Below are 11,907 nucleotides of genomic sequence, written 5' to 3' on the forward strand. Positions count from 1 at the left end.
GAACCGCAAGTTTCGCAGAACATGGTGTAGCCTGTAGCTGTAGGCCTTTCAGCAGAATAATCAAAGGAGACAAAAGGCTCTTTAGAACAGTTCCTTTTCTTTGCGCAAAAGGAAACAGCAAGACGACGGCTCCCCCAATGTTTAACCACTCAAATAAACAAAACCACTCCTTTCTTAAGATTTGTTTTTCTTATTTTATTTTATTTATTTTTTGGACCAGAGAAAAACCCAAATGATTTAAGAACACAAGTCATTATCTAAGTATACTATATATCATTATTTTAAGTGCAAATTACGCGAAACTTGCCCCCCAAGTTCCTCTATATCTTCATATCTGTCATCATTTACCTTCTTATATAATGAGACCAACTCAACCTACATGTATTTCAATCCTCCCAAAACTGTGAGAAACTCTCTCTCTCTCTCTCTCTCTCTCTCTCTCTCCAAGACATTCAACCAAATACAAGAAACTCTTTTCTTTGCGTTTACTGGAAAGAGAGCCAAATGGGTGCTCTGGACTTTCTCTCAGACTATTTCACTATTTCCACCCCAAGGAAGAAACGCAAAGCAATGCAGGTGTTCTTCAAAAGCAATCCCATCTTTCTCTTAATTGTTTCTCTCTGCGTGTGAGTCTGTTCGTTATTGGTCTCCTCGGTGGCTTTTGCATGTCAAATCTAACAATTTATTTTTTCCATTTTCTTGCTTTGCAGACAGTTGATATCAAGGTGAAAATGGACTGTGATGGCTGTGAAAGGAGAGTTAAAAATGCCGTTTCCAACATGAAAGGTTCAAATTAAACCTCTCCTCCTATCCTTCCCCTCTCTATATTCAAACTTTTCTGTATTATGTTTTGGGCAATTCTAGTGTAGTTGAATGACTTAAATTACTATCATAGCCTAGAGGCCCAGAAAAAGAAAAGAAAAGAAAAGAAGAAGAAGAAGAAGAAGCAGCAGAAGAAGAAGAAGAAGAAAAGAAAAGCATTTTCGAGCTCCCTCTTTTTTCATCCCTCGATCTCTCAAGTTTTTGACTCATCATTAATATATGCGAAAGTAAGTAGAAAGCATTAAAGGACATATTCTGACATAATAAACTCACTGCAAAATCCCATAAACCAAAAAACATGCCCTTAATTACCATAAAGTTAATTAGATAATTATTATTTACTAAGATTTTTTTTTTTTTTTTTTACAAAGCAAATCTAGTCAAGTCATACTCTTATGTCTTTAATTTTTTCATTTGTTGTTCGATAAACACATAAATAGGCGCGAAATCTGTGGAGGTTAATCGAAAGCAAAGCCGGGTAACAGTAACTGGGTACGTGGAGCCAAACAAGGTGTTAAACAAGGTGAAGAGCACCGGAAAGAGAGCTGAGTTTTGGCCGTATGTACCATATAACTTGGTGGCTTACCCCTACGTGGCTCAGGCCTATGACAAGAAAGCACCGGCTGGTTACGTGAAAAACGCCGTCCAAGCCCTCCCAAGCCCAAATGCACCGGACGAGAAGCTCACTACCCTCTTCAGTGATGAAAATCCTAATGCATGTTCGATCATGTAAGCAATTTTAGCGGAACAAGGGACGGAAATCGACAGTACTGTTTGAGTTTGTATGGAGGAAAGTTTTGTTTGTGTTCCAAGTTGTAGATTTTCTTTAAGGAAGTTGTATCACTCTAGTACTGTTAATTACCTAATGCAAAGTAGTTCGACTTTTGTACAAGGATGTGCGGTCGTTTGAAACGGCGTAGTACTATATGTGACTCTCATCTGCCAATAAATAACAAAAAGAGGTGCACTTTTCAAAGACATTAGGTCGAGCAACCAGCTGGGAATGTCTGTCCCTCATAACACAGTTTGAAAACAAAAGGGACCATTTGGCTATAGTCATTTTTGCTAAATATTTTACTACCGGCTAGCTAAACAATACATAACTTAAATTAATAATAATAAAAAATTATTCTAATCATTCTCTCTCCTCTTTATGAATAGTGAAAATAGATAATAAAAAAAATAATATTTCAAATTAAATAGTAAAAGTAAATAGCTAAACTTTAACTAAACATTTGATGAGCCAAATCTGAATGCTTTAATGATCGAGTTTAAAGAGAAACAAATAAATGAACATTCAGCATTCTCATACGGCCAGTAAAAATAAACTCACTAGCTAAGATGCTAATATATGGGAGCAAAATAAACCACTTCCGGCTAAGCAAAATGCTAAAATATTTGGTTAACTATTACCGTGCTTACTAAATGTGAAAAAAAAAAACATTAAAAAATTTCTAACATTCTCTCTCATCTTAAACAAAGAATAAATAAATATTTAATAAAATAGTTAAAGTTAATAGTTAAAATAAAGATTAAATTTGTGGAGCCGGGGTGAATTCTTATGTGCATGGCAGTTATATAAATAGAATCATATATTTAGTTATGTGCTGCTTGCTTTTCTTCCATTGGATTGCGCATAAGATAATGTACATGCGAAATTAAATTCAGTTCTTTAATATATGGTTCGTTTCTCGCTTCTCGATCGGTGGGCTTAATTTGGTGTAAAATTAAACTGCAAATTAACAGTAATTAACAAATCTCAGGAACTAAAGTAATAAGTTAATTTGAATGAATCTTATGATCTGTCAAGATAAAGCCTTGGAGTTGTGCGCTACTACTTTTGCTGCGAATATAATTAGCTCTACTAAGTAGTCCACTTAATCTAAAGCCAACGTTTGTATTATTCATCACGATTGCGCATATATATATATATATAGAGAGAGAGAGAGAGAGAGAGAGAGAGAGAATATATATGATGGGAGGTAGTGCATGCTTTTACTACGAACAGCTAGAGATTAGAAATACTCACCCACATGTATGCCCAGAGACAAACGATTCTGATCAATATGGCCAGGAAAAAACTCAGCGAGCTTATAATTAGTCCGGCAGCTTAGGGATAGGATAACGTTGATCATTGGACGCATGCACAAAAGCAGTTAAAAGCTTTCAAAACCTAATCAATAATTCTCTTTTATTTAAATCGTCATCTAATTCTGTGAATTATGTGAGCGATGGGCGCAGTTGGTGTGGTTAAAGGGCGATGTGACATGCCTACACAAATACGCATTAAAAATAAAGGGTGAAATTATGAGTTTAACGTACATCGAACACAGAGTACATATAAATAAGATAATAACATCAATTAATATTAAAATATGGATCTAATCTTATCTTGCTTTCCCTGTAAATCAGGGATTACTAGCTAAGGGACAAATAAAAAGATCTGTTTTATAGTTTAATGCATTATTGATCATTTGGGCAAATATTAATCAATGCCATCGGGATAAAAGGAAACCCTTATCATGCTAATCTTTATAATTAATCTGTGTCTATTTGTTCAGGGACCAACTAGCATGTTTGTGGCCAAACACGACGAAACAAATCAAATCAGTGTGAGAAAAGTAGATATAAAATGTGTTAATGTGATGTATGTGCCACAGAAACGGGAGAATGTGTATAATTAAGAGATCTTAGTAGAGAAGCTTCTTCCAAAAGTGGATACTTTTTGGCTTTAGTTTGTGTGATTCAATGTTTTGTACCCTACCAATCACCTATCAACATATGTTTTTAATCCTCTACGATCATTTGCATAAAGAAATATATATATATATATAGAATTACTTTTTCAATTATCCTCGATACTTAAATTTGCTTATGTAATACGAATTTTATGGGAAAATGACTGCCACTTCTGTTGGGCTAGTAGGGGCCAGCATCTAAAATAATTCACAATTGTGCTCACTGATTAAGTTCACATAATTAAGGAAAAAAAAGAAGCTTTTTCTTTTGTTTCTGTTTTATATATATTTCAAGATAAAAGTATTAATAATCAGCTTAAAACTATATATATATATATTTTCACTTTTACGGTACTTCAAAACATTTTTTTAAATAAACACATTGACAAAGGAAGCCATGATTGTTTCATTACATTGCCAAAGTTTGAACCCGGCCAAAAGTACATATCGAAGCACCTTAGTAGTTAAATGTCAAATGAAAATAAAATCTTATCATAAAAACATAATATTTCAATCCGATAATGATCTTCAGATTCTCGTCAAAAGCTGCCATCCGAATCCAATTGTGATTTGCCATCTAAAATTATTTTTTTTAAAAAAAAAAATTTAGGGTTGAAAGATCATTCGGTCAGCATATAGGTTGAGTGATCCTAACTTTTTCAGCTGTGCCAAATTCACTCCATATACGCTGCCATGTATGGTGTCATCAGTACTGGATCGTAATAGAAAACAAATTTTAGTGACATATAGGAATTAAGTACAATGCATAATCTAGTGAGAGAGGGCTGCAACCAATTAATTAGTCTAACGCTGAACTGATGCTATCTTTATCCATTTCTCCAAATCATATTCATGAATCTAGGAAATCCATCAGGATTTTGGAACAAAAATGTGACTTAATCTCTATCTGGTTAGATGTGATTATATCAGTTTTATATTCTACCATCCAAAACGTGGCAAATCTAAACACATGATTGGCACTTGGGGTTAGGGGTGTACATGCGGATGTAGTTATTTGTAATATCCACGGCCTCATCTGCATCATGTTTTTATTAACCGCATTTGTACAGTTATTATCCATTATCTGCATGTTAGGTAATAGACCTTTTGAGCCTATTAAGTTTTTTGAGTCTTCTTTGGGTCTCTATTATGTTCTATATTTTTAAATGATTTTGAAATTAATTTATTCCTGTTTTTAGTGTTTTGAGCTTGTTTTAATTTTTTTTTAAGCCATAATCTTTTGAAAATATATTAATTTTACATTAATTTTGCCTTTTTGCCCGAGTATTACACAAGAAAGTAATACAATCAACCAAACCAATGTAAACATAATCTATACTTAATCCAAAACGACGCCGTTTTGGTGAATTTATTAACCATAATATATAAAATATATAGGGGTAATTACCTTTTGCTCCCATCAACTACCAACCATTGTCAACATACTCCCATGAACTGACACCTCGACCAACAGAGAGTATCCAACTACCATCTTTACATATTTTGACCCCTTCCGTCAGTCTAATTCATGCAAAGACTTAAATACCTAACTCAATTTCAAAAATGACTTAAATGCCCTCATCTTAAAAAAAAAACACTAAAGGAAACCGCCACCCCCTGAGGTGGCCGGATGGCCTGCGAGCCACCCCCAGAGGTGGCTCCGGCCACTTCTGGGGTGGCTCGTGGACACCCCGGAGCACGGCCACCCCAACTTATCTCTGGAGTGGCTGTGCGGCCACCCCAGAGGCCGTGGGTGGCCCGCGAGCTACCCCTAAAGGTGGCCCCGGCCACCTCTGGGGTGGTTTACGGTTAGCCCAGATTCGGCCACCCTAGAAAAAAAATAGGGTGGCCTCGCGGCCATCCTAGAGAATAGCTAGGGTGGTTGCGAGCCACCCCATAAGTGGCCGGAGCCACCTCTAGGGGTGGTTCGCGCGCCACCCCCTCCACCAAAGAGGGTGGCTGCTGGTGGCAACCACCCCTTCGGTTTTTTTTTTTTTTTTTGTTTATTTTTAAAAAATATATATAAATTTTAATATTTTTTATTAATTACTGTGGAGGGCATTTTGGTCTTTAAACCAAAATTAATGCTAAAAAAGGGCATATTCCATCTAAGTTAACGGGATTTCCTGACGGAATAGGCCAAAGTATGTAAAGATGGTAGTTGGATACTCTCTTTTTGTCGAAGTGTCAATTCATAGGGGTATGTTGACAATGACTGGTAGTTGATAGGGGGAAAAGATAATTACCCCAAATATATATTATATATAAATGGTATGTGGATGCGGTTAATAACTTTAAACCGCTATACCCATTCGCATATGTGGATAATGGTTCTTGCTAACCGCATCAACATGTGCGGATATCAGATAGTTGCGAATAACGGATGCGGGCTGTTAATATCCGTCCGCATGTACACCCTTACTTGGGGGCATACCAACAATAAGCTTCTTATTATTATTGGTCCAAAAGAGGGTGTGTATATATATATTATTTAAAAAATTTAGTAAGCAGTGGTCAATTTATACCTAGTATTTAAGTTCATATCTAAGTCAACATAACGGAACATAAATTGACATGGGTTCGTTCGAAGTGGTTTGAACTGATCATCATTCTAGCGAGGTCAACTTTGATCCCCCTATTTGCATTCCTACAGATGATCTTTCCTTTTCTTATCCTCTTCTTTAGGTATTGTGTGTTTTGAAGTGTTCTTAGTCATCTCCAAGCATTGGGTTGCATTTTGGTGATGAATCAATGTAAAACTCAAAACTCTAGTTTTTGTATAAGTGTTGCAAATTGATGAATTTTGTGTCTAAACCTAATATTATCTTATGGATTAGTATTGTTAGTTAATGGGTTGTCAAATGGAGCCCTAAAAATTCTATGGGTTTTCCATGAGTTTTAGTTCTTGAACAATTCAAGAGTTAAGTGGGAATTTAGTGTTAGAAATGTTATATTTTAGTATTAATGTGTTATCACAATGTATTGTATAGTGATACATTGAGGGGCTTACGAAAATGATTTCTTCATAACCTAATTGTCAAGCAAACAAAGTGAGTATTCAACTCACTAAGAAAAGATACTACATTTTGTAAAGTTTTACGAAGAATAGAATGATAAATTTATGATAAATTGAGCTAATGATACTTTGAGATGATATATGCTTGTGATTGATTTCAATACCTTCAATTATGTTCAGTTATGATTTGATGATGATTTATGAGCTTTGTTATATGTTTATGAAATTGTGGAAGGAGTTATGTTTTTATATGATTTCAAATGAGTTAAGATTTGATATTCTTATGTTTTTATATGATTTCAAATGAGTTAAGATTTGATATTCCAATGAGAATGATGTGAAAAGTATGAAATGTGAGAATTGTGTAAGTGTGTGAAAGCAGGAACACGTATGATGTAAGTCACGAAAGCACAAGCATGTACATGGAACAACATGTTAAACTAAAGACCCTTGGGTTGTGTACCCCTAGGCACCATGCAATAAGACCATTGGGCCACGTACTCCTTGGCACTATGAAACGAAAGTCCTTTGGGCTGCATACCCCTGGGTACCATGAAACGAAAGATCGTTGGGCTACATACCCATTGGCACCAGAAGAAGATGAAAACAGATGATGAGCATCATAGCATGATGATGATATGTGACATGTTTTATGATGATTTCATGACTAGATGTATCAGTATGCTTATGAGTTTGAAAGGAACATAAAATATGTATACAATTACAACTTGATTGTGTAGATGTTTTATATGGAATTTCATGCTAGATGTACCAATGTACCTATAAGTTTGAATGGAAGAGAACAAATGTATATAGTTACGGCTAGAGTGCATATGATGCTTTATAAGGCATTGTGCTTAGATATGGGTATTTTCCGAAGGTGTGGAAATTCTTGTATCTTTATATAGCTGGGTTATGATGCCACTCAATTTTTGCTTAAGACATATATGTATGCTTGTATTTCTCGACGGTTTGGAGAACATGTATACAAGTATGACATAGCCACTTGATATATGTATAATGTGTGTATAAAGTAATAAAGTTTTTCTTGATACAAGCGCATGTGTTTACCACATTAGCTACAAAACATTTTAAAAGAAAGACTCTCACAAATAGTAGCTATTATAGTATACATAAGGTAGAAAAGAAAAGAGTTTTCTCATTGTGAAAACTTAGTGAGTTTTATACTGCTGAGTTTGTAAACTCATACTTCCAGTTATGCGGAAGTGGCTATCACCACGACTGTGTAGATGCTGATGTTGTGGCAGGTACCACTAATGTCGGCGAGGACCCACTTGCGTTATAATTGGGATACTACGACTGAGGCTCATTGCATTAGTCATATGTGGGTCGGACTATGGATAGTCCATATTTTTATAGACATTTGATATATGGCTTGTGTCGCATGTGAGACCTATCCTACTCATGATTTGGAGTAGTAGTTGTTGTGTATGCCTTGAAGATATGGAGGCACTACCTCTATGGTGAAGAGTCGAAATCCACACTGATCACCAAAGTCTCAAATACATTTTCACAAAAAGAGACTTAAGAATGAGGCAACGAAGATGGCTTGAACTGCTGAGGATTATGACAGCAAGTTGTTCAATCATCCTGCTAAAGCCAATGTAGTCGCTGATGCACTAAGTAGAAAATCTCGTGCTGGCGAGACCGAACCTGAAGTGCTCATGGAAAAACTGGTGGGCCACCAATTATGGCAGCTCTTATTGTAAAACCACAATATCTAGACAAAATCAGACAAGCACAAGAAGATGATCTTGAGCTATAAGATCATCTTCTTGATAGGACCAGACGTGGAGAAGCATCAAAGTTCTATCCAGTTGAAGGGGGAACATTGAATACTAGCAGTGGGAGAAAAGTTATTCCCAATGATGTTGAGTTGAGAAGGGAAATTCTTGATGAAACTCATCAGACACGGTATACTATTCATCCCGACAACAATAAAATGTACTAAGATCTGAAAAATAAGTTTTGGTGGTGTGGCATGAATCGGAATGTAGCTGAGTATGTTTCACAATGCCCTTCGTGTCAACTTGTGAAAGCTGAACACCAAAGGCTAGCGGGGCATAAGTTGGATGGAGAAGCCAGCTATTGGTGGAAGTTCAATAAAGTCGTATTAGCTGAAGAGTTGGGCCTTGGTGTCTCAATCACATGGGATAGGCTCATGAGAGAGTTCAATGACCAATTCTTCCCTCGGATACAGCAACAACAATGTGGTCGGGAATTCCAAGACCTTAAGCAAGGGAGAATGTCAGTCGAGCAGTATTCAGCTAAGTTTTTGAAGTTATCGAGGTATGCTCCACACCTCATCCCTGATGAGCAAACCAAGGTTGAAATATTTCTTGACGACTTGTCGTCAAGAATCAAGGAGAGGATTACTTTCCTTGAAATCACCAGTTACAGCAAAATGTTGCACACTACCACCATTGCTGAGAAGTGAATCAAAGAAGTGGGTGCTAACTATGTGAGTATGAAGCAGTTAATGTCTATTAGAGCTCCTCCTCCTCCACCCCCATCAAAGAGACAATCTTCCAGCAGTAGTTTTGGATCCTTTGGAAGAATAAGTGCTCTTGTGAGTCATGGCAATTCAGTATTACGTAGTGTAGTAAATATGGGAAGCCACACTCAGGCGAGTGTCACATGAGAACTAGAGCATGTTTCCAATGTTACCGAGTGGGCCATTACGCTAAAGATTGTTGCCAAACTTTTAGCTAATGAATTTAGTTCCGCTGCTACAGGTTTATCTCTAATGTATTATTGATAAGTCTTGAAATATTCGATTCAAGACCCCTTAATTTGCATTTGTTAGACCTAGTTTGTGTTGTATATGTATCGTTTTGTTGTAGTTTTGTGTTATGTATTATTTTCAGGTCTTATTTGAAATCTAATTCAAAACACTTGAATTAGACCTGAAAATACATCAAGAGCAATTTGGTCATTTTCAGAGTTCAAGGTTGATCCTGAAAAGTTGAAAAATTGTCCGAGGCATTTCGATCGATCGAAGTTTGATCGATCGACTTTCAGTCGACCCAACTTCGATCGATCTAGATGCGATCGATCAATTCTCAGAGCATATTAAATTCGATCGATCGACTTCGCATCTTCCAGAAGGTCCAGATATTTCCAAATCTTTGTGCGATCCAAATCAAAAGTTGAGTTCTATAGACAGAAATGGACGGCGACCAGCTCTGAATACTTGGCTAGAATTAACTCTTGTAGTCTTTTTGTAAATCCAATTTCCTATATATATGGAATTCGGATTTAGGTTTAGTTTATGCATCTTTTGGGGTTTTTGGATTTTCTCGGGTGTATCACTTAATTTCTTAGCTAATCTTAGTGCTTTTTATTTACTTTGATGCATGTTCTCTGGGCCAAAATCCAGAGAGCAACTTCTTCTTCTTTTTCCTCTTTGTTCTTCATGTTCTAGCTTAGGTTTATTTTCTTTTTGTAATCCGAATTTTATAATTTTAATACAGTTGTTTTTGATCCATTTTTTTTTCTTGTTTATTTACTGTTTTCCATAGATTTCATGCTTAGATTAGATTCAATCATGCATAGCTAAATTAGTTCTTAGGGTTTGATCAAAATCTTCTCCAAAAACCATGAAGTGTTGAGTCTTTTTCTTGAAATGTTTGATGATTGTGTAAGGCTAGAGGATTGCAAAACCCATGCTAAAAGGTTTTGTTATCAATATTCCAATCTAATTATTCATGAAAAAGGGATTGCTTGTTGATGAGTTTTCTTGGATTCTTGAGTAAAACCAACGTTCTTGAAAGAGAATGATGTCTATTGCAATGGTTCTATTTGACATGATGTGTGTTTACCTATTAGAGTCACCTTATAGTGTATGCTAAGGAGCACCGGTCATTTCATACCTTTGATAGTGTAAAATGTCTTTCCATTGTAGTTTAATCTTTACATGGAATAGATCGGTGTGAAACTAAGATACCTTAGAATTGTCGCCTAACTAGGGTGTTCACGTATTGTGTATGCTTATTAGGATGTGTTATAGAGTAGTAAGTTAGGGATAATCAATCCCCCACACCTTTGGTAGTATAATCGTTTTTCAATTATAGTTTAAATCTTTACGTGGTAAGTGTTTGATGTGAAACTAGGTGCTTTATGATTACGTCTTAACAAAAGTATTTTCATGTCGAGGTCGTCGTAATGGTTGACGCCCATTATGCGCTCATATCATGCATGTTAGGAAAATCCCTTTAGACTTTAAGCCTTCCATTGGTTGAGGATTGGATAAGATCAATACTCTAAGTTTCCTTTAAGTTTGTTTCATTTTCCGCTTTCATTTCTTTACTTTACTTGTTGTAGCTTCAATTCTACAACCTTTACTTTGTTTTTATTTTTAAGTTAAGTTAAGTACAGTTCCTTGAATATCCCGTTACGCAAAACAACCCCTAATCTCCGTGGTTCGATAACCCTTACTATAGTACAATTGATTCGTACTATTGCAAAGTGGTAAAAATTATAAATTTAAAATCCACGTACGAAGTCGTCTAGACTCGAGTGTACCAATTATGCATATGTTATGAGATGTATTAGGTTGATATTGGCTTAATGACTAATCGTCATACCATTGTGATGATTCCATTTTGTATAAAAAAAAAAGGGTCGTCATACATATGGTTATGCTTTCTTACTTGCTAATGGCACTATCTCACATAGCAACAAGAAGCAATCTTGTATAGCCCTGTCCACTATGGAGTCAAATTACATAGCTAGTTTAGCATCTAAACATTCCTTCTGTGACGTCCCACATCGCCTGGGAATGAGGATGTGCTTATATGTATAAATGCACCCTTTATGACACAACGTGTTTTAAAGCCGTGATGGTTATGAACCTATCAGAACTCTGCAGTTAAGCGTGCTTCTGAGAGAGCAATCCCAGGATGGGTGACCTCTTGGGAAGTCTGGTTTGGGGAGCCAAAAGCAGACAATATTGTGTCATTAGCGGTGGGTCGTTACACCTTCAACATCTTCAAGTTGTCACACTGGCGTCTAATCCTGTGACAATCTACTTTGATAGCTTTGCAGCTATTGTCTATGCTTAGGGCCCTAAGTATTGTGGTAGAACCTGAAAATAAATATAGACTCCTAAGCAACCTCAACCAAACAATTAACCAAATATGTAAAGTGTTAGCCCTATGGCGTCAATCTGATTATATTGCAAATATTTTGATGATAACAAATTATATCTTGTTGCTCTAATGTATTTACTTCAAGTATGATAGCTGCAAGAAATATTCGAGCACACATTCTCAAAGGACCAAAAAGAATCAAAGGCATTTGGAATTCAAA

The 11,907-nt window shown here is 36.0% G+C and overlaps 1 protein-coding gene across 1 annotated transcript; it reads left to right on the plus strand.

The window, feature by feature from the left end:
* The first annotated feature begins 375 nt into the window (after positions 1 to 375).
* On the plus strand, positions 376 to 1,714 carry LOC133858659 (heavy metal-associated isoprenylated plant protein 20). The gene is made up of 3 exons (XM_062294134.1): positions 376 to 576; positions 711 to 786; positions 1,263 to 1,714. The coding sequence occupies exons 1-3, from the start codon at positions 505 to 507 to the stop codon at positions 1,553 to 1,555; spliced, it is 441 nt and encodes a 146-aa protein (XP_062150118.1). The 5' UTR covers positions 376 to 504; the 3' UTR covers positions 1,556 to 1,714.
* The last annotated feature ends 10,193 nt before the right edge of the window (positions 1,715 to 11,907 follow it).

This window comes from Alnus glutinosa, chromosome 1, assembly GCF_958979055.1.
Source record: "Alnus glutinosa chromosome 1, dhAlnGlut1.1, whole genome shotgun sequence".
Taxonomy (NCBI): Eukaryota; Viridiplantae; Streptophyta; class Magnoliopsida; order Fagales; family Betulaceae; genus Alnus; species Alnus glutinosa.

Coding starts and splice junctions, on each gene's coding strand:
- LOC133858659 (XM_062294134.1), top strand. CDS start 505: ATGGGTGCTCTGGACTTTCTCTCAGACTATTTCACTATTTCCACCCCA. Junction 577..710: donor AGAAACGCAAAGCAATGCAG/GTGTTCTTCAAA, acceptor CTTGCTTTGCAG/ACAGTTGATATCAAGGTGAA. Junction 787..1,262: donor TGCCGTTTCCAACATGAAAG/GTTCAAATTAAA, acceptor ACACATAAATAG/GCGCGAAATCTGTGGAGGTT.